Source organism: Cheilinus undulatus, linkage group 7 (genome assembly GCF_018320785.1).
Source record: "Cheilinus undulatus linkage group 7, ASM1832078v1, whole genome shotgun sequence".
Lineage (NCBI taxonomy): Eukaryota > Metazoa > Chordata > Actinopteri > Labriformes > Labridae > Cheilinus > Cheilinus undulatus.
The window spans coordinates 31,049,071-31,071,397 of record NC_054871.1 but is presented as its reverse complement, the minus strand read 5'-3'; the positions used below and the strand labels follow the sequence as shown (position 1 = coordinate 31,071,397).

At 37.8% G+C, this 22,327-nt stretch overlaps 2 protein-coding genes across 2 annotated transcripts; both read left to right on the top strand.

The window, feature by feature from the left end:
• The first annotated feature begins 55 nt into the window (after window positions 1-55).
• Window positions 56-13,315, top strand: acot11b (acyl-CoA thioesterase 11b). The gene is made up of 16 exons (XM_041792361.1): window positions 56-1,219; window positions 2,925-3,118; window positions 3,837-3,906; window positions 4,350-4,410; window positions 4,493-4,594; window positions 4,683-4,818; window positions 4,927-5,080; window positions 6,086-6,205; window positions 6,338-6,476; window positions 6,611-6,666; window positions 10,192-10,258; window positions 10,365-10,448; window positions 10,856-10,989; window positions 11,977-12,108; window positions 12,275-12,401; window positions 12,537-13,315. Exons 2-16 carry the CDS (start codon window positions 2,929-2,931, stop codon window positions 12,744-12,746), a joined length of 1,782 nt encoding a protein of 593 aa, XP_041648295.1. The 5' UTR covers window positions 56-1,219; window positions 2,925-2,928; the 3' UTR covers window positions 12,747-13,315.
• A 2,356-nt stretch (window positions 13,316-15,671) lies between these two features.
• On the top strand, window positions 15,672-20,539 carry fpgt (fucose-1-phosphate guanylyltransferase). The gene is made up of 4 exons (XM_041791486.1): window positions 15,672-15,804; window positions 15,888-16,055; window positions 16,149-16,241; window positions 19,107-20,539. The coding sequence occupies exons 1-4, from the start codon at window positions 15,732-15,734 to the stop codon at window positions 20,513-20,515; spliced, it is 1,743 nt and encodes a 580-aa protein (XP_041647420.1). The 5' UTR covers window positions 15,672-15,731; the 3' UTR covers window positions 20,516-20,539.
• The last annotated feature ends 1,788 nt before the right edge of the window (window positions 20,540-22,327 follow it).

Below are 22,327 nucleotides of genomic sequence, written 5' to 3'. Positions count from 1 at the left end.
GACAACCGACAGTATTGCAACAAACTTGTGGTAATCTAATTAAGAATGTATAATTCTTCTGTCATTTTAGCTGGCCTTGATTTTGATATATGAATTTCAACTATAACGGCAATAAAGAAAGTATGAAGTAATATAGTTCTCTAGAAATATAGTCTAGTAATATCTATTTTAATCATAAAAATGAAAGTGATCAAATATCTCTCTACCCGTATTGCAATTGCATTTATTCTTCCAATATTTTTTTAAATTCCTAATCCTGTGTATTTCTCAACAAACAAGTAATAAATAGCTTATTCTATAACACAAACAATATTTAGTAGCTGAAGATTCCGGGGAGAAAAAAACTCTAACTGGCATCTAATTTGACTCATCGCAAACTGGACCTGAATTGCTGTAGTGAAGGGAACGACAATTTTACGCTCTTCACAATTTTGATAAGACAAACACATACAAAACAAGAAAACATGACTTTCTGCATGACAGCCTTGAAAAACTGACAATTGAACATGTGTAGAGCATAAAATCTCTGCCTCAAAAAATGTATTAAACTGATGTTTTGAAACACGTTACAGGTCAAATAAATACTGCACCTTCTGCAATTTGAAAATTTCGATGTTTTACCTAGCCTCGCTTGTATCTTGATCACTCATCTTATCAATAACAGTTATAATTAATTTTGTTTATGAAATAAATACATTTCTGACATAGTTTTTATTTATTTATTTTGTTTTAAAGCCTTCCATTGCCTCATCATTGCAGGAATATAACATTGATTTGCTGAAGTTTTAAATGCTCTGTAAAAGTAAAAACAAAAATCGGTCAACATGAGATTATACTCTGGATGGGCACAAAAAGACAGAAATTAACAGTTAAATATTCTCTTACAGGATAGCACGTTAAAATGTGTCCTCCAATGGGCTTTGAATAGTAGGTCACAGTTCCACCTTAAAATGTGGACGTAACCGTAAACACTACAGGGAAGGTCTCTGGTCTCCTTCCCTCCACCCTCTCTCTCTCTCCCTCCAGCGGCGAAACTCTTCAGTGAAATTGTGGCGTGTATGTGCATGTGTGTGACTACTAATAAGTTGTTGTGTTGTTGAGGGAAATGAGAAGAGTCCGGCGTATAGGCTGCTGCTCCCCAGTTTGTGTGTAGCCGACGTCCATTGGCGTTTAAAGGACCTGTTTCGACTTCACCACTTGCAAGTTATTATTAAACTCGGTAAGCCATTTTAACTTGTTTTGCAGTTTCAAATAGGTTGTTTATGTTGTGCAGAACACAAAGCAGGCTTTCATAGCAGTGTACTTCAGTTCCCATGGTCTCTGTTCGTTTTTTACCTTTGAGTCAATGTGCTGGTATGCCACATTTCTGTTGAAGGCAATGTAAAGGTCACTGCTGCTCCTGTCATCGATAACAGGAATGACAGGTGACCACTGCGCCCCACTGGAGCATAAATTACGCTCAAACGCTAAAACAGTTTCTGTGAATATTACATTTAACAGCATGCCTGAAAGCAGCATAGTTTATTAAAGCCGATAAAAAGCTTCAGCTTGATTGGAAATGCACTGAAAAACGCGAGCTCCATTCTGCAAGAACGGGGAGAGATTATGTGTAATTGTGGACACCATCAGGTGCTTCATAACATGAATAAGCTTTTCAGTTTTTTCCTGATCCTTGAGAAATGTTGAGCAATTCCTCAGACCACCAACTAACTGGCAGATTACAGAAAGAGCCTTTTGTTGCAGAAATGCATTGACTGGGTTTATTCAAAAACAGTGGCTAAAATTTTGAAAATATGTGGGTTTATAAAGCTCAGCACTGTAGTTACTGTTGGTATGAGGAATGTTCAAATACAGGCTGAAATATATATATAAAATATGTATAGCTTTATAGATATAGATATGCATTCCAAATAAATACAATGAGCTGCTATTGATCTATCTTTATGACAAAAAATATATGTTATGGGAAATACTTTTTACTAGTACCCTGATACTGATATGAAGGCTGATGAATAAAGAGATTTTGGAGCTGTTGCTTTTTGGAACATTTTTCTGGTGACTACAAAATAAATCAAGATTCTCTTTTTCACCACTGAAATTACAACCATTAAGGCTGAGGTTAGGTGGTGGCTGGCTTGAGTTTCACTTGACTGCATGAAAATGCTGCAAGAGTGGTGTAATGGAATGATGTAAAGCATTCATTCTCTACTGCGCTCAAGTCAGGACCCATCACCATCTCCTTCCAGAACAATTTCAATCATAATCAAGTTTTTGAAATTAAAAAAAATGACGCTATCTGGGCTCAAAATGAGCAAAAAATATGACAAAACAAGGATATTGAGACATGTCCTTCAAAATAAAAGCGTATCGTTGAATTTTTGCCTCATACTTTTTCTAGGCACACTTCCAGATGCTAATATATATGGTCCATGACCCACTTTTTGGTCCCGACTTGAGAGTGAGTGAGAAGTAAGGGTGTAAAGTGTAGACCTTTTTTATTTATTACAATAAATTCATAATTTTGTGATGCATTAATTGTAAAAGCGTATTTTACAGTACTGCTAAAACGTTGAGATATCGTGCATGCCTAGTTCAAATTATGCTACAGACTTCTTGACAACTAAGTGTATATGTCAGGCTGAAGTTTTTCTTAGAGACTGACTTGAAATTGAATCTGAGGATCTTTGTTGTGATCTCTGTATTGCTGTGTTTCTCCCTCAAATATTCAGCTATAAAAAGCACCCTGGACTCCTTAACACTGTAATCATTCAGTGAATATCAGAGGATCCACTTATGACTTTTAGATTTTTCTGTTTGTTGCAGCCATTTGTTTACATTTTAAACAGGTTTTACTTTGTGTACATATTAAAGTCAACAGTATCCTTCTGCAGCTGTAACAAAATTCCTTTTTTTCTGGCATGTAGTGTCATGACATCGGAGGGGAATCATGCAGACACCCTTCAGGACCCTCTGCTCATTCAGGAGAATGAGGAAACATACAGAAACCCCACTGAAGTGAAGATGAGTCAGATCGTGCTGCCCTGTCATGCCAACCACTGTGGAGAGCTGAGTGTGGGTCAGCTGCTGAAGTGGATGGACTCCACAGCCTGCTTGTCTGGTAGAAAAGAATCAGAATAACATCTCAGACACATTATAAAGGAACTGCTACATTTAATGTCCTCAGCAAGATCACACTGTAATGCTTTAGATATGATCCTACATGTACAACTACGTGTATGTATAGCATGGTTTTCCAAGGACATCCACCCGTCTGTTTAAGTCTCATCACACAAATGCAAACTTATACTGTAAGCATTTTAAGCCAAATTCAAATAAAGATAATCCTCTTTATTTTGTGATTGAAGATTGCTGCACTGGACATTTCTTTCTGTATATGCAACAGTAATATTCTTATCAAAATCCCTGAAAAGTTACAGATTACTTTGTTTTAGTGTGAGGATTTGTGGCTGAAATTATAAACTAAATGGGTTAAAAAAAGAGCTTGAAGGATGTTAATTAATTCAGAGGTGGCTATTTGAATTGTATCTTTAATAATGTTAATGCAAAATCTTGTGTTTTTGTTATAATCATGATCACAACATAGTATTTTTCAGAGGATCAACTGAGACATAAAATAAATCAACCTTGCATTAAAATACATGTTCTGTTGTAAAGATAAATAAGACTTCAATTTAAATGTGTTGTAAGCCTTTCAGTATGATAGATCTTATCTGTATTCCTCTTTTGATGAGCATAGTTACAGTTTATAACCTCTAACATGGCCTGACGCCTCATGATCTTGTGCTGCCTTTCTTAATTATCCTCTTTTTTCCTAGCTGAGAGACATGCGGGTTGTTCCTGTATCACTGCATCTGTGGATGACATCCATTTTGAACACACTATAGGGTAAGGCATTTTGTCTTGATACTGCTCTATTGATATGCTTTAACCAAGTCGCACAAACAGACTGTTATGCTGAGGGAGAAAAATAGGTCATATGCAGTTTTCACCAAAAGTTGGGGGAAGAATCCTTTTTGCTCCCTTTTCTGTGGTAAACAACTTGCAGAAATAGGTCATATTCACTTAAACCAATAATTAAAACCAAAAAATGCTTTAAGTGTATGAAGTAATGTATGAAATTAATCTTAAATTTTACTCTTTGCATGTTGCACTGTACTTAGGTAGGTTATTCTAAAAATGTGGACACTGGAGAACAAACTAGTCTTTAAACTCTTGTTGACACTAAATGGGCATTTTGTCTATCAGAAGAGAGGCTCAGATTGTGTTGACAATGTAATCACAGCTTCATATTGATAGTAAAGAAAGGCCTTTGTTTTTGTCTGATTTAGGGTGGGGAAGGTTGTCAATATCATAGCAAAGGTCAACAGAGCCTTTACGTCCAGTATGGAGGTTAGTGGACTTTATTTCTTTGTTTAAAGAGCTATGGGTCATAAGAGATACAAATAAGTGTATGTAACTTTGTCAATTTCAGGTGGGAATATTAGTGACTTGCGAGGACCTTTACACAGCCAGGCAGTGGAAGGTTTGCCACGCATTCGCCACCTTTGTTGCAAGAAGAACTGAAGCTGGAAAGGTAAGTGATTGGAACTAAAAATGGACACTAAAATATCTTAGTAGAGCAAATTTAACATCCTGTAGGTTTGTGTGTGTTTTGTGCACAGGTTCAGTTGAAACAGGTGATTCCTCGCACACAAATGGAGCAGATGGAGTACAGCCTGGCAGCAGAGCGGAGGAGGATGAGGCTCATCCACGCTGAGATCATTACAGACCTGCTGAGCAGCAGCACAGCTCAGCTGGGTACATGCTGCAGACACCGGGAGTTATAACACAGCACTTGGCCAAGCTTCTGTGCAACTAAAGCTCCTTGGTTTTTTTTGTTTGTTTGTTTTTTTGTGCTCTCGCCAGGAGAATGCCAGGAGTTTGAGGACGCCGTGCCAGCTGAGCGGACACGAGTCGAGAGTGTCGAGCTGGTGCTGCCACCACATGCCAACCACCAAGTCAGCACCTTTGGGGGCCAGATCATGGCCTGGATGGAGAATGTGGCAACAATCGCAGCAAGGTATGTGCTTGATTTTGCCTTTTTTCTCTTCTTATTTTTTAAAAGATTATTTTGGGGTGTTTTTCCTTTAATCAGACAGAACAGATGAAGAGAGACAGGAAACATGGGGAGATAGATTTGGGGGAAGACATACACCAAAGAGCCAAACAGGACTATAACCTCTGTGTATCTGTGCCTGCTCTACCAACTGAGCTAAACCAGCGCCCTCTCTTCATTTTTTAACAAATATCTTTAAAACGTTTTTCAATGTTTTGAGGAATATGTTCATTTGCTTTTTGCTGAGTTTAACCACATAATTAAAGCATTTTCACATACATTGTATCCAGAAAGTGTTGAGACCCCCTTCACCTCTTTTTTATTTTTCTTATGTTGCAGCCTGATGCTACAGTCAAAAACATTTTATTCTCATTAATCTTTCTGGATGCAAGTATTTATGTACGGCTTTGAGATATGAAAAATCATCAGAGAGGGCGCGCAGATGGTTGAGTGGTTTGAGGCGCTACCCATGTACGTGGGCGGCCCGGGTTCGAATCAGGCCTGTGGCCCTTTAGTGCATGTCTCTCCCCAGTTTTCGAGTCTATCCACTGTCCTTCCTCTATCAAATAAAGGCCCATAAATCATTTTAAAATAAAAAGAAAAACCATCAGAGAAACAGTGGAGTCCATGAACCCAGCGAAAAAGATACTGTCAAATTTAAACCCCTTTGAACCAATCATCTTATATCTTATCTTCAATATTTGTACAGATAAAACTAACAAGAAAAAAGGGTATCAAAGGAGATTCAGAAATACTTGTAGGAGACAGAGCTAGGTGTTAGGTAGTGGAAGCTGTTTCTTACCTTTTTCTCGCCAAGCTAACAGACATGTTAAACAGCTCATTGAGAGAGCAGTGTTCATATCCTTGTGACGCTAGGCAAGAAAACAAGTCAACTTTCTAGTAACCCACAAAAACTGTCTGCTAAAAGTATTCTGTGAACAAGCTAATGCAAATTATTTCCATTTTCAGTCGCTTGTGCAATGCTCACCCAACCCTGAGGACCATAGACATGTTCCACTTTCGTGGCCCGTCTCACATCGGTGATCGACTGGTACTAAAAGCTATAGTAAACAATGCCTTCAAACACAGGTGAGTCTTCACATACCTCATGAATGCTCCCAACTTAAACAAACATAAAACTGTATGTGTGCTTAATTGGATGTTTTTGCAGATGTATTTCTTTTTGGGAACTCTCATGCCTCTGTACATGTTGTGTTTCAGCATGGAGGTGGGAGTATGTGCTGAGGCCTACCAGGGTGGAGAACCTCTGCGTCACATAAATAGTGCTTTTATGACCTTTGAGGTGCTGGACAGTGACAGGAAACCAACCACACTGCCGCGGATAAGACCTGAGCCTGTGGTGAGTTTTCTGAGTGTCTTGTCTCTGCAATAGAGTTGTATTTTACACAAATAAGTAAAGAGCTAACACATTCAAAAGTTTACAAAAAATCCTTTTGCAAGGTGAACAGTGCTCCATTGTTACATTTTTTACAGGATGGAAAAAGACGGTACCAAGAAGCTGTTGCAAGAAAGAAGATTAGGCTTGATAGGTTAGTTTTCCCCTGAAACCCACAGTTTTTTTTTTTTGTACAGCTCACACTTGTGTTTTAAGGATCAAAAGGTTTATTGCAAATAATGACATTTTTTGTAACACAGATTTGAGTTTATAAAATGAAAAAATCTCTGGATGGACTCACATCATTGTCCTCTGCTCATTTTCAAAGTACTGTTTAATTTATGAGAAAAGTTGCTTTGAGCCAGACAGCATACTGCTACAAATGTTGACCTAGTTATTCAGAGCTACATTCTCACCAAATTCAACCCCAAGCCAACACAACAACTTTTTTTTTTAAATCAAGAATTTCAGTTAGGTTATAGATTTATATAACTTATGAACAATTGTATTTTCAAACTATGGCTACTTAAAGTAGAAATAGAAAATGGCTCATATCAACAATTAATATTTCTGAAAGTTGGAAGTAATTTTTTTAATTTTAGTTAAGGGTGACCCCAAACACTCAAATGTTCAATGATTTGTTAGAAAGATCCTCATTCAACTGACAATCTCACAGTCAAACACTAGCTCGTGAAACATGGATCATGCTATTCCAGCTCTATGGAAACGCTTAATGTCTAATTTTACAGAAATTTTATTATTTCTTCAAACTTATTTATGACTCATCGCCTAAATCGCAGTTATCAGTTTAGTACTTTCAATGCAGTTACTTTTAATTTTAATCAGTCTCCATAAGTAAATTTAAGGTGGACTATGGCATTTTGCAGCGCCATTGGGGCAGCGACATCTCGGATGGCCTTTAAAGCTTTCACTGTCTCAGTAGCTCCCAATGATGAGGAGAAAAAAGTGGGGTTGCATTTTGAACAAGTTAAAAATGATTTTATAAAATCAAATGCAACCTGTGTCAAGCATTTTACAATTAGCCTACCCCTTTGAATTGGTTAGTAGCCTATGGGCTCATAAAGACAGACATTAAGCTATGAGCCTTCTGTATTGTTAATGTACATGTGTAATATCTTTGTATGGTTAGCATAATGAAGACTTAATGGGTAAGAAAGGGGATGGATCAAGTCCTATTGCAGGATTTGTTATTTCAAGTCTAGAAAACAAATAGTTTAATTATGAGGTGCATCCTTTAATTTTCAAATGAGAATCTGGATCAATGAGCAGAGGTGGGAAAAATACCAGACTGTTGTACTTAAGTACAGGTACAGTTACTCTAGTTAAAATTTACTTGAGTAGAAGTAAAAGCACTGGTCTTTAAATCTACTCAAATTAAAGTAAAAAGTAAGCCAATTAAAATGCACTGAGTACTGAGTAGCTGCTTTTGGTCCCCAAGAAGCTTTCACAGTGAAATATGACCTGTCCTTAATGTGCAATAACAACAAAAAATATGACCTCCAAACAGGTTGTTTATTTTAAACTTTGATCTAACCTAAAGTACAATGCAACAGCTGTTTTGCGAAGAAATATGGAATCATTCTCTTGCTGTGTGCATGTACTGACCATCATGTGTGTGACAACCAAACAACTGGTCTTTTTTTTGTTGTTGCCAGGAAGCTTAGACCTCCTTGTTGAAGCTTTTAGTGTTATTTTTTTTTACTCAGTACTCAATGCTTTTTAAATGTAATTAAGTACAATACTTAACTCAAAATATACTTAAGTAAAAGTAAAAGCAGTAATTTTAAAAACTACTCAAAACAGTACAATTACACAAAAATATTTTCAATTACAGTAATTTGAGTAAATGGAATCAGTGACTTTCCACCCCTGTCAATTATCGCAAAAAGCCAAACCAAAAATAAAATTTATTCGGTGATTAGTTTACTGTAGGCAAAAAATCGGACCCATTATGATTGATTTTATTATGTAAATAATTTTTTAACTTTGGATAAAAAAGATTTATCTATTCAATAGATGGAAATTCACTTGATTTATAGTTGAAATAGTGTGCCCAGCATTTACTTGCATAAATTCAGGGATGATTAAAATATATAAAAGATGTATCAACTCAGAAATATGACATATCAAACTGGATTATAGATGTCTACAATAGGATTGTAATATAAGTCAGTACAAAATGTACAGTAGCTCTATTTAAGTTGCAGGTATGTGCAATTAAGATTTTGCTAGAATAAACTCTTCTGTTGCCATTGAGAAGAATTAGGATTTTATAAAATGGGCTGAGGATGAAGTGATAATGCATTACTAATAGTCAAAAATACATTCTGGAGAGACTTCTGGAGTTGCCCCCTCTTTTGAAGCTCCTACTCTTCTTGTAAGGCTTTCCACAAAATTTTGGAGTGTTTTTGCAGGAATTTTTGCCCATTCCTCTATAGAGCATTTATGAGGTCAACTACTGATGTTGGACGAGAAGACCTGGCTTGTAATGTCTGTTCCGGCTCATCCTAAAGATGCTTGATGGGGTTGAGGTCAAGGCTCTCTGCAAGCCAGTTAAGTTCTTCCCAACTGAACTCATCAAACTATGTCTTTAATCCTTGCTTTGTGCCCTGGGGCACAGTCATGTTGAAATAGACAAGGGCCCTTCTCAAACCATTGCCACAAAGTTGGAAGTATAGCATTGTCCAAAATGTCTTGGTATGCTGGAGCATTAAGATTGCCCTTCAATAAGGGGCCTAGCCCAAACCCTGAAAAACAGCCCCATACCATTATCCCTCCTACAGCAATTAATGTCAGTGGAAGTTTGTGCCTCTTCAGCTATGGAATTCACAGATCGCTGGTGACTTTTAAACAACATGCATTTTTGCAGTAGTTTACCCCACTCTATAGTTTTACATGGTGATCCACTTTGTGGCTGAGTTGCTGTTGTTCCTAAATACTTCTATTTTCTAATAAAATCCACTTACAGTTCACTGTGGGATATTCAGCAGGGTTGAAATTTCACAAATCGTCTTATTGCAAAGGTGGCATCCATCACAATGCCATGCTTGAAGTCACTGAGCTCTTCAGAACGACCCATTTTGGATCACAAATGTTTGCAAATGGAGACTGCGTGGTGCTTGATTTAATTTACTTGTGCCAATAGGTCTTGTTGAAACACCTGAATTCAACAATTAACGGGTGTGGCCAAATACTTTTGTCCATATAGTGTATAACTGCCTTTACCACTGCTGACTTTATAAGTTCACACCTCTAAACCCATTATAATTGCAATAGTACCCCACTTAATCCAATAGTCATGAAGCATAAAAACAACAAATGCATGGCAAACATTTAGTATGCGTTGCTACTTCCACCACTGCTCTTATATATTACAGACGTAGTTTGTCCATTGCTTTGTTTGTCCAGAATCCATTGTTTACAACCTTATTCCACATGACTTGGCAGTGCAGGGTATCACAGCTGAGCAGACTTTGGTGCACAGTCTGTCACACATAATAAGTTCATTGTTCCCCAGTAAAATACGGGCTTCCAGTATAATGTTCATTCCACATTTTGGTAACAAATGGAAGTTTTGCTACCAAGAAATTGTTCACATTGGTCAATACTACTTTTATTATACATCTTAATGTAAATCATTGCCTTCTACATGTTGCAGAAAATACATCATCTCCTGTAAGCAGACTGAAGTGCCTCTGTCTGTGCCCTGGGATCCAAGTAACCAGGTATTGCTGATTTTCTCAGCGACAGAAGTGCACATGTTTTTATAAGCTTATTAGATCTTGCAGCTGTGTTCAGGAGTTTAGAAAGGCTCGCTCTCTTTTTTTTCAGATGTACCTGAGCTACAATAATGTGTCTGCACTGAAACTAATGGATACCAGGAACAACTGGGTTTTGACCTCTGAGAAAAACAAGGTCAGTGTTGTTTGTAATATTTTTCAGGATATAACTTGTTAACTAGTCCCAGCTGTTGTGATTTAGCCACACATTCTGATCTGTATTATTTTGGAAAAGCTGCACAGTCACTCTAGCTGATCTGGAAGTAGGCCCATTATGATTGAATTGACTTTGGTTTTTTTAAAGATCTACTTTTAAGTTTCAACCCAGTTCTGCTCCACTATTTTTCAAAGGTTGTTTGATACATTAAAAGAGCTATATAGTTAGATTATTATCATCAAAATAAGTTTAATCAAAATATTTAGTGTCTTATGCAGCCATTTTGACAACAGTCATTCTTGGTGTGGGTACATTTTAATACCTGGCAGTGTTCCTGTTTGACATATGGGGCTCACCTCCTCTTTGTCGATGTTTTTCACTCTCAGGTCAGACTGTACACACTGGAGGAAAACCACATGCTGTGTTTTAAGGTGGAGATGCACGTCAGCGTACCAGCAGAGCAGACTTTTCTCCTGCTCTCAGATCTGAGGAGGAGAAAGGAGTGGGATCGGCATTATGAGTCAGTAGCAAGTAAATTTATGGCATTTTTGCAGTAACTTGCAGTCTGAGCAACAGCAGAGTAGGATGAATGTGGATTTTCTAGTTTTTTTTTTTCCTATACTTGACGATCTGTTAGTAGCACAGAGCCCCTGGTCAATTTGTTTCTGCTAACATTTCTGATAAGTCTAAGTCTATATTTTAACAAAAATATTTTCTCTTTAATTTCCTCATGGTAGCGAGGTCAAACATTTTAAGTGAGGACATAAATAAAATGTAATGGTCACACAGCAATGCCGGGCAAAGACAAGATGAATCGGGGTACTGCCCAACTAAAGCAGGGGCAGAATAAAACTGAAGAAAGGTTTGTGGGCAAAGGTTGAGAAATCCTCCTTGATAATGGTTTTATCTTCCAGACATCATCGTTGTAGCTCTTTACAGTGCTGCCTCAGGTAGCAGTGCTAACGTGCTAACAAATTATTGTATTATCTATTTTATAATTATATACTTTTATACCTTTGATGAAAACAAAAAGTCAAACTCCTGCATGTGTGTTGACTGTTGCTCTTTAGTGGGTATATAATTTTGTATGTCCTACTACTTTGGACTGTGTTGTTAAAATATTGTCTGCAAACATATGCAACTTTAGTGATTACATTGTACTGTATGTCATATGCTCTGTGTTAGATATTGCTCCATTCTTATCAGTCCAGTCAGGAAGCTTTTGCTGACAGTTGGGTTGGTGCTAGTTTTGATAAGTAGGACCTGTCTGTTGCAAATGCCAGGGCCTTTTTATCCCAGTCTGTTACTGTAGAGCACAGATGAAAATGACAAAAGTTTGTGTTTGGTGTGTTCATCTAATTTGTTACCAGCTTAAATTATACCACAACTGTGATTTCAGACAAAATGAAGCTCATATTGTGATTTTCCTTGAACTTGATAAAGAGAAGACCATGTGGGTTGAATTCATTTTAAATAGCTTGTTTTTCTTCACTTTGTGGCTTTGCAGAGAGTGTGAGGTGATCAACCATGCTGATGAAGAAGACACCCTGTATCGCGTAGCCACACCATCTGTCAGTAAAGGGGGTAAAGGCCAAGACTTTATCTTGCTGGCATCTAGGAGGAAACCATGTGATGTCAGGTGTTGTAAAATTTAAAAATCTTCCCTCCATTTTCTTCTATTTGGCTGCCTCATATATTTGTAGATTTCTTCTTCAGTCTTATACTAACTAGTTATGCCGTTATTATACTTTATTTTACTTCATTTCCACCTCCTGATTTCTTTATGTTTTTTCCGGCCCTCTCAGGGACCCGTTTCTTATTGCTCTGCGTTCTGTTACTTTGCCCACTCACCCCCCCACTGAGGACTACAAGAGGGGGGAAGTGCTCTGTGCTGGCTTCACAATCTGGGAAGAGTCCAGTAATGTCACCAAGGTTGGCCAAATGTTAAGCATGCACACCTGCTATTAGCTCATCTCTTCACACCAACAACTCACTACAGTAAAGATAAGCCATTACAAGGCACATTAGTTTGCTGCACCTCGTATGACCTACTTTTCTTTATTTCAGATCACTTACTACAACAAAGCCACACCAGGCGTCCTTCCCTACATCTCCACAGACATTGTCGGCCTCTCCTCCAGCTTCTACAGCGCCTTCTCCTCTTGCAGCAAATTCCTGGAGAACAACAAGGACAGCGTTGTGGTCTCTCCATCCTCTGCACTTTTGCATGACAATGCTGCTAAACTCTCCTTACACGAAGAGCAGAAGCATCAGTAGGAGGGATTAGTCTCATCTGTAGATGAGGAACCCATGGTTGATTGTAAGTGTGTGAGTGGAATGTGTTTTTATTCTTTTTAAAGTCTGTAAGCCTCAGTCATTACTGTAGGACTTTTTTTTTTGAAAATGAGAGACATTTTCTAACTTGCTATTTAGAATACTCTGTATAGGGTTTTTAAGAAGTTCTTCCTATTTTTAGAAAGATTAATAGGTTTGAAGTCAGAGCGCACAATGTTTTTCTTGAATTTAAACCATTTTGAATGTTAATAGAGCTGCCATATTGTTAAAACATTCTTTATACTAATTTATAAATCAATGAATCAGTATTAAAGACAGTCTAAACTTTGATAATATTGTCTACCTCTTGAATAAAGTTTTATTTGATAAATTATAATTAACTTAGATGTATATTTAGTGACTAATGATGTTGTATTTTGAGATAAGGATTTATAGCTTTAGAGGAAACCTTTGCACTGATTTTATTAATGTTAACATTTGTTAGTCAAATGTTGTAATGATGAGACGTTTTTTTTTTGATTGAACTGAAACATTAAACACAGTAGACCAGTGGACTCAGCTCATTTCTGCTGTTGTGTTCAGCTCCCTCTCTCTGCATTCCTCACTTTCCTGAACAGTTTTATGAAGGAAAAATCACAGCTTATTGTATCAAACCATAGCTTGTGATTTCAGTGTTGTGACAGGTGCAGCAGCCAGCAGAGGAACATGATGGAGTGTACCAGCGAACATCTGACTGTGGGTTTAACAGAGGTGGTAGCTCTGCTTTGCTTTCCAGGTATTGTGTTTGTTCCATGATCATCCTGTTATGCTAATGCTGCTTCCTGGACGACAGAGCGTGCGGGAATCCATCTGTAAACCAAAAATGAAATGCTGTCAGACACAAAGCAGTCAGTAATCCTGTGAAAAAAATCTGCCCAAAGCGTCCCTGGATGGGTTGGATCATGTGTCTTGGCTGGCAGCTTCCTGCACACTGCCAGCTCACATCGCTCTGCAGGTCACTGAGCAACATCTGACGTGTGCTATTTCTGTGAATGGACCCAGTCTGTGAGGCAAGCTGCCTGTTATCAGGGCCCTTTCCCAAATCATCCTCATCCTCTGATTCAGAAATGCTGCATGCCTTTATGCCAAGTGGCCTGCACATGCCTGTCTCCTCTGGTTCTTTCAGAGCAGCCTCTTCTGCCACATTCTTCACTCATTTACTGCAACCTGTGGACTGTTTGGATTACAGTCTTATCGACGTAACAAATACAAATACTGAAATATAATAACAGAATAATAAAATGAATGATATTTAATTTAAACACTTCAAAAATAAAAACTTCACAAGAATAAAACAAGGCATTTAAAGCGACAAAAGATCATAAAAACAAGGCAAATGAAACTAGAAACATCAATAAAATCACAGACAACAGGATGCTGCAAAAATAGTGATGTAAAGTAATGTAGTAGTGATGTCATGTAAACTTTCCAAGAAAAGTATGAGATGTGCATGGTAATGATGGAAAATTTTACAGGTGCCATGGCTGTCGTTGCATCACTTACAAAAGTTGTTTTGTATGTTTTTCTCACTTAGCGTACATCTAATAACAATAACACAAGCTTGTTAATAATGAAAATAATCATTTTTATTCAATTATTATGGAAGTTGGACTTAAACAGTTAAGACTATCATTTTCTAAGTAGTCTGATATTGCCTGAATTCTTACTGCAAAAGAGTGTGTTGTGATGTCTGTATGTCTGAATCTAATATTGTGGCATAGTGTTTGAGCCCTATTTTTTTTTATTCAACACACAAGGATGATGCAAAAAAAAGTACACAAGGATAATGTGGGGAAAGAATCACACAGTTGTAATAAAATGCAACTTAAAATAGATAGAAAAAAGCCCTACAATATTTGAAATTGTATCATGAGTAAAATTGCATTTCTGTAGCAAATAAATGTATGAATAACTTAACATACACATATTTTAAATATTTTCACATTATTTTTGTGGCTAATTTCTTTTTTTTTTTAAATTGGGTTCTACAGTCCAGCCTTTCTCAACCAGGTTGCTGTACCCTGTGGTGCCTTCTGGCATCATCAGGGGTGTCTCCTAAATGGCTTAAATTCAATAAATCATTACCAGGAACATGCAGATCATCAGATATTCTGGCATATAATCAAAATTGTCTAGAAACCTCTTTCCTTGGGATCGTCTGGGTCAGCAAATGAATAGATTTATGTTGTTAAGGAATGCACAAGAGTCATGCTCCATGTCTTTTTCAGTTTAGTGGGTGGGCCAAAATGCTTTTTTATGTAGAATGATGTCTTTTTATCAGTACCCTTTTGCAAGGGTATGAAATACCAAAGGTCTGTTTCAATAATCAAACAAATAGATAAAACTACAGTACATAGCCCATGAACTCCAAAAAAAAAAAAAAAAAAAAAAAAATAGACTTGGTCCAGAGAATGTCATGCAAACCCTGTTTTAGTTGTTTCCTCTCCTTTGTTCCCCCATGCTAACTGAGTGTGATGCCATTTTTGAATGGTTCAAGCAAACACCAGTTTCCCGTCATAAAGACTTTATTTAACGAGACCTGAAAAATGCATAACTTCTTATCACGGGAACAGTGTGTGAAATACACAGGGTAAAATTAAATGCAATAAGTGTCCCCTTAGGGCTTCCGTAGTTTATTAGAAACGTAGACGAGATTCGTTTTTAATCTTCAACGATCTACAATGAGCAAGGGGAATCTTAACACAGAAAAAAAAAATGAAATCAATAAATATATAAGTCTTGGCTATGTCTCCTTTGACCACGTGCTCTGTGAACGCTCCAACTACGTATTGAAAACAACCGGTTACGTCAAGAAACCCGGAAGTTAGTGACAGTGAAGCGGGGAGGTTAGGGGTCTGCTGCACTGAGCTAAAGACTACATCTGAGACAACATCTACCTGACAGTTAAGTGACATTTGAAACAGCACCATGAGCCAGGAATATGACTCAAAATTACAAGTTGCGACAAGAGAAAAACTCCGTGCATTCAACTCTCTGCGTGGTGAGTTTAATGTTTGAGGAAGGTGTTGATCTGTTTACACGCTAGTATTACAACGCGTTTATGAACATCTGCTGTGTCTGCAGGTCGGGAGGTTCAGACTGGGGAGTTCTGGGATGTGGTGGTTATGACGGCTGTGGATGAGAGTCAGAGAGAGGTTTATGAGCTGCAGATCTCAGAGAAGGTACAGAGAAAAGAGCTTCCTCTTGGACCTCACTACAAGGTCTTCTCTGATCCACCTGGAGCTAAAATAGGTGAGCTGTTTAATTTAAATGCCATTTTTAAACTAAGGGGATAAATAATCATAAACATATTCAGTATCTCTTATATGACCTTGTGTTTTAAAGGTAATGGAGGCTCCACTCTGTATGCTCTGCAGCAGCTGAATGACTTGTATGGAAAAACACTGAGTACACTGAGGATCATCCTGATCCATGCAGGTTTGCTGATATTTCCTCTCAGCTTAACCTCCTCAGATATGAGCATTTGTTTGGAATGCATTTTTAGTTCCTCCCACTTATTGGGGACACGTAGTACTTCTTAAGTTAAAAGTTCATCCATTTCTTTGAAAAGGAATTTGTTCTTATCAAAAATATAAATTATAAATCTCCCAAAGGTCCTCTTTTGGCAAATGATGGAGATAAAAGACTTGTCGTGAACAAGCATGAACCAAATTTGAAATGAAAGTTCAGAATTTCTTGGAAATATTCCTTTTCCAACATAAAAATAAAAAAATAACATACGTATAACATATGTTGTTGTTATACTTTCCATAAAAGTGCTGTGAAATTCAGTAAATTTCAGAAAAAAATTGAAGCGAATTCCCAAAATTTCGAGAGGGACCTGGATGCATTGGAGGACCTCCACTTCACACCGGAAGTCGGATGAGCACCGCCATATCTCGTCCTCCAGTACCGGAAGTCACTTGAACTGAACATCTTCTTTATTGCAGGTGGTCTGGCACAATAAACGCTGAACCAGAAGTACTTCGTATACGTGTGAAAAAGGCAGTCAGAATGGAAAGCTCAAACGATCAGATTAATATATATGTATGTTAATTATTTATATATTCAAAATAAAAAATATCTATCCATATATGACACTGTATTATATATAAAGTTATTTTATTTTAAATCCTGCAGTACATCTTTTTATTTAACTGAGAAAATACAAGGAAGTGGATTCTGTTTTTATGTTTCACTGTCAGTTATTATTCTAACATCGATCATTTGTTATAAATGATTCATTAAAATCCATGTAATCTTGTCGTTGGAGCCTTTTATTCCAAGAGCTTGCACAATCCTTGTCTACTGTATTGAACGACATAGCGACTTGCCTCTAGCAACATGGCGGCGATGCCAGCCAGCCAATCTTCCATCGCATATTATGTCTATGCTCAGTGATTCGTGAATTTGGATCATAAGTTGATTCTTTAAAATTAATGTAACATTATCACTGTGCTTGGTAACCCGAAAATTTGCAAATTTTTTGTCTACTTGTATTTCCTTACTTGGCAGACTTGCCTCTATTAACATGGCGGCAACACACGGAGAAAAACAACAAAGAAGACGTTCAGTTCAAGTGACTTCTGCTATTAGAAGCTGAGATATGAGGTCAATTTTCTGACTTCAGGTGTGAAGTTGAGGTCCTCGGATGCATCCAGGTACTCTTGAAAATTTCAAAGCAAAATACCCCTAAAATGAAATATCAAATCCCCCAAAATTTACAAATACATTTCCCAAAATTCCCTGAAAATTATGGATCGTTCCCTCAAACATTCAAACAAATCAATTGAATTTTACTTAGAACCTTCAGAAATTTCCATGAAATATCTAAAAATTTCCAAACAAATTTCCTGAAACATCTAAACAAACTTTCCACATTCCTATGAAAGTACCAAAAAATTCTGTGCAAATTTCCCCTAAATTTTTCAAATATTTCCAAAATGTCAACATTTCCTTCAAAATTCCAGACAGTTTCCAAGCAAATTCCCTTAAAATTCATATCTTATTACCCCAAATATACAATACATGCTTTAAAATTTAATGAAAATTAGGGGACAGTTCCCCAAACATCCAAACAAATTCACTGAAATCTATACATACATTTCTCAAATTTCAATGTAATTCACAAAAATTTCCCTATATAAATTTCCCCAGACCTCCAAACAAATCACCCACTTTTACATGAAAGTGCCAAAAAGTCAAAGCAAATTTTCCTTAAGTTTGTTCAAATATTCCCTGAATGCACACATTCCAATAAGAATTTCCACTATAATGTCCCATGAAATTTCATAAAAACACTGCAAAACATTCCCTATCATTTCAAATCAAAGTCCCCCTGAAATAACATTTTGCATTTCACCAAATGTACTAATACATTCCCCCAAATTCAATGAAAATGATGGAACAGTTCCCCAAAACATCTCATGAGAATAAGAGAACTTAACCCCCAACAAATTCCCTGAAATTTACATAAAAATTTCCCACATTTCTATGAAAATACCTAAAAATTTCTAAACAAATTTCCCGAAATATCCAAACAAATTTCATAAGTTGCCATGAAAGTGCCAAAAAATTCAGAACAATTCCCCCCCAAACTTTTAACAAAACTCTCTAAAATATGCAAACACATGCCCCATTTTTTTACATACTCTTAATTTTCCAAGGAACTTTCCCAAAATATCCAAACAAGTTCCTTAAAAATTCCATGAAAGTTCCTGAAAATTTCAAGGCAATTTATACTAACATGCAAATTACTTAAACTGGACAACTAGACCAAAATTCTAACATAACAAATTATAACTATGTCGAAAGAAAGCCAAAATGTAATGTCCTGACATGTACATGCAGGGTCTTAGGAAGTTAATCTAGTAATGCATTTATGATTCCTCCATTTATTTCATGACTGGGTAATCTGGTTACTCTCATTTTACATAAAAACTGAGTAAAGTAGGACATTTTGTGAATGAAACAAGCTGGAAAATGTATCTTTCTCACTTTTCTTACACACAAAAATAACCGAAATGATTAGCCTATTATCACTAACTCTTATCAATGAATGACTCAGAAAAAAATTAGTAATGTATTAGCTCTACAGATACTACCTAAGGTATCTCCATCTGCTAAAACATCTGAAAACAAAGACAGGTTAAAAAAAAACAGAATAATGAGTTTCTTTTTGCGTTAAAAACTAATTGAAAGTCCCTTTTCAAAGTCCATCCATATGACTGCATTATTTAAGGACCAATACTTTTGCATTTTCCAAGGTATTTCCTACTTAACCATTTCCTGTCCCTCTTCTAGGTGGATGGAGTCAGCGTTTGCCCAGTGCCAGCGCCCTGGGGAAGATCTTCACTGCCCTGCCACTTGGAAACCCTCTCTACCAAATGCTGGAGCTCAAATTGGCAATGTATGTGGATTTCCCTCGCCACATGAAGCCTGGTGTGCTGGTGACATGTGCAGATGACATTGAGATCTACAGCATTTCAGAGGACGAGAGTGTTAGGTTTGACAAACCTGGCTTTACAGCTTTGGCTCACCCCTCCCCGCTGTCTATCGGCACTACACACGGAGTGTTTGTGTTGCTTTCACATGAAAACTCTTCTAATTACTCAGAAATGCAGAACACCTCCTGTGTTCGTTACCTGCACAAGCCGAGCATTCAAAAGATGCGAGAGAGTGGAGCTGTTTGTCAAAGGCAGAGCGGTTGTTTTTCTCTCTCTGACACAGAGTTTGTCTACACAGACAGCACGTATTACATCGACTCTGATATGGCAAAGTCTCTTCTTAACCTGCTGAAGGAGCTGGGGCCTTTGGAGGTTGAAATAGACGCATATGGGGACTTTCTCCAAGCACTGGGCCCTGAAGCTACAGTAGACTATACCAAAAACACAGCAAATGTGAGCAAAAAGGAGAGCAGTCTGGTGGAAATCAGACAAAGGATCTTCAATGGTCTAAAAGGGACTCCTCTGAATGTGATTCTCCTGAACAACTCCAAGTTTTATCACATAGGAACCATATCAGAGTACCTCTTTCACCTCACGCAGGATGTGATCCTGAGACAGGAGCTGGGCCTGCTAACATCTGCATTCAGCATCCACTCCTGTGATGGCTCTTCAGGTGGCTGTGTCATGTTTAGTGTCCTCGATTCCAGCTGTTCTGTGGGGGCCGGGTCGGTGGTGGAGTACTGCAAACTGGGAGCAGGGGTTTCTGTCGGTAAGGGGTCTATCGTCAGCAGCTGCTGCATCAGTGCAGGCCTCTCAGTGCCTGATGGAGTCTTCATACACTCACTTTGTGTCAGCTATGAGCAACAGGCCAAGTATGTGACTGTCTTCTTTGGGATAAATGATGACTTGAAGCACGGCGTTGAATCTCCTGCGTTCATGGAGGAGCTGAAACTCTCTGGTTTCAGCTTGTCTGAGTGTTTGTCTCTCTGGGGAATGAAAAATGAAGCCCTGAATTTCTCTGGAGATCCATCCCACTGTAGCCTGTGGAATGCTTGTTTGTTTCCTGTTTGCTCAGATCAGCAAAGCTCATTCTCAATGTCTGTGGAGATGCTGCAGGCCGTCCTGAATGGCTCCACATTCACCTTACCACAGGACACGAAGCTGATGTCTATGCAAGAGTCTTTAGAGTGTAAAAGACTGCAGGAGATGTTAAAGTTTAGGAGGACGCTTTATGATGACATCATACAGTTAAAGCAGGGCAAATAACTGCAATAACCTGGACAACGAGAACGTGTGATGCTGTCTGTTTAAGTAAGGCGGCAAATCTCTGATATTCTAAATGATCACTCTTGAAATGTGCAGTTTCTCTCTTTAAATCCAATTCATTAAAACAATTAGAAAGAGAGAAGGAAAACTATACTATAATACTATAATATAATAGCAGAAATCTAGTTTTCTGAACTTTTTAGGGGACATATCCCCAAAAAATGAGATTCATCACCAAATGTTAGTTGTAGCAGACGGTTGATTCCTGCTGCACATCAGAGTGGTGAGAGAGGGGGTGTGGTGCAGCAGAGGAGAGTGTGTTAATTGTAGACACCTGTTAGCAGAGAGGGAGAGACAACGACACTCTGGAGGGACTTTGAAAGAGAACAGACAGAGTGCATCCCCCTCCCCTCCACACAAAAGGCCTTGACCATGGAGTTTTGGGTATTTGACTTTGCTTGAACTTTGTCGGTGGTTTGATTTGTGAGCCATTTAAATTATATGGAACTGTTTTGGCACATCAGAATCATTATCTGAGGGATTTGATTTGTTAATGATTGATGAAATGCATGGAAGATTTTGGTGGGGTATCTGATTAACAAACTGTTGAGGCCCTTAATCAAAGTGGTTTGCTGTTGTATTGCTAATAATTTCCTTTAAGAATTACTGTGTTTCTGTTGCCCTGAATTTTGGTGTAAAGAAAGACAAAAGGAACATAACTGATCTTCAGCCTTCATTACTTTTGTAGCAGATAGATATTTACATTAGGCCTTAAATATATTTTCTCTACCATGAGATTTTAAATTATAACGCCTGGCGCCTAATTTAAATGACAGCAATACAAATATTTTCTGACCTTTAGTCACACTGCAAAGTAGAAAATCTTATTTCGAGACACTCAACAACTAAGATATGCTCACTACATGGCATTGATTAGATATTAAGCAAATGCACTTACTGTGATCTGAGTTCTGCAGTGTAGGGATGGAAAAAGGGGAGAGATGCACACTATTAAAGCCATGATATTGGTATCAGCAGATATAAAAATTTCTGCTGATATTTACTGTAGATACACTATATGGGAGAATGTATTTGGACACACCTGTTTTATTGAATTATTGAATTTTTATTATTGAACTCAGGTGTATAAAATCAAGCACCTAGCCATGCTGTCTCAATTTACAAATATTTGTGACACAAAATGGGGCGCTTTAAAGAGCTCAGTGACTTCAAGCGTGGTACTCTGATGAATGCCGCCTTTGTGCTGAGACAGTTTGTGAAAGTTCAGCCCTGCTGGTTATTCCACAGTCAACTATAGGTGCATTTATTTAAAAGTGGGAGTGTTTAGGAACAACAGCAACTCAGCCACAAAGTGGACCACTTAAATTCACAGAGTGCATGGAGCACAAAAGTCGCCAACGCTCTGCTGATTCCATAGCTGAAGAGTTCCAAACTTCCACTGGCATTAATGTAAACCCAAAAACTGTTCAGCAGGAGCTTTATGAATGGGTTTCCATCGCCAGTCAGCTGCATGCACGCCTCACATCACCAAGTCCAATGCCAAACTCCAGAAGGAGTGATGTAAAGCACACCAAAACTGCACTGGGGAGCAGTGGAAACCTGTTGTGTGGAGTGACAAAACATCCTTCTCTGCTTGGCAGTTAGATGGGTGTGCCTGGATTTGGATGCCAGGAGAACGAAACCTGCCTGACTGCATTGTGCAAACTGTGAGGGTTCTGGATGAGGCATAATTAAATAGGGCTGTTTTTCAGGGTTCGGAGACCAGATCTTCTGACCCAACATCAATGTCTG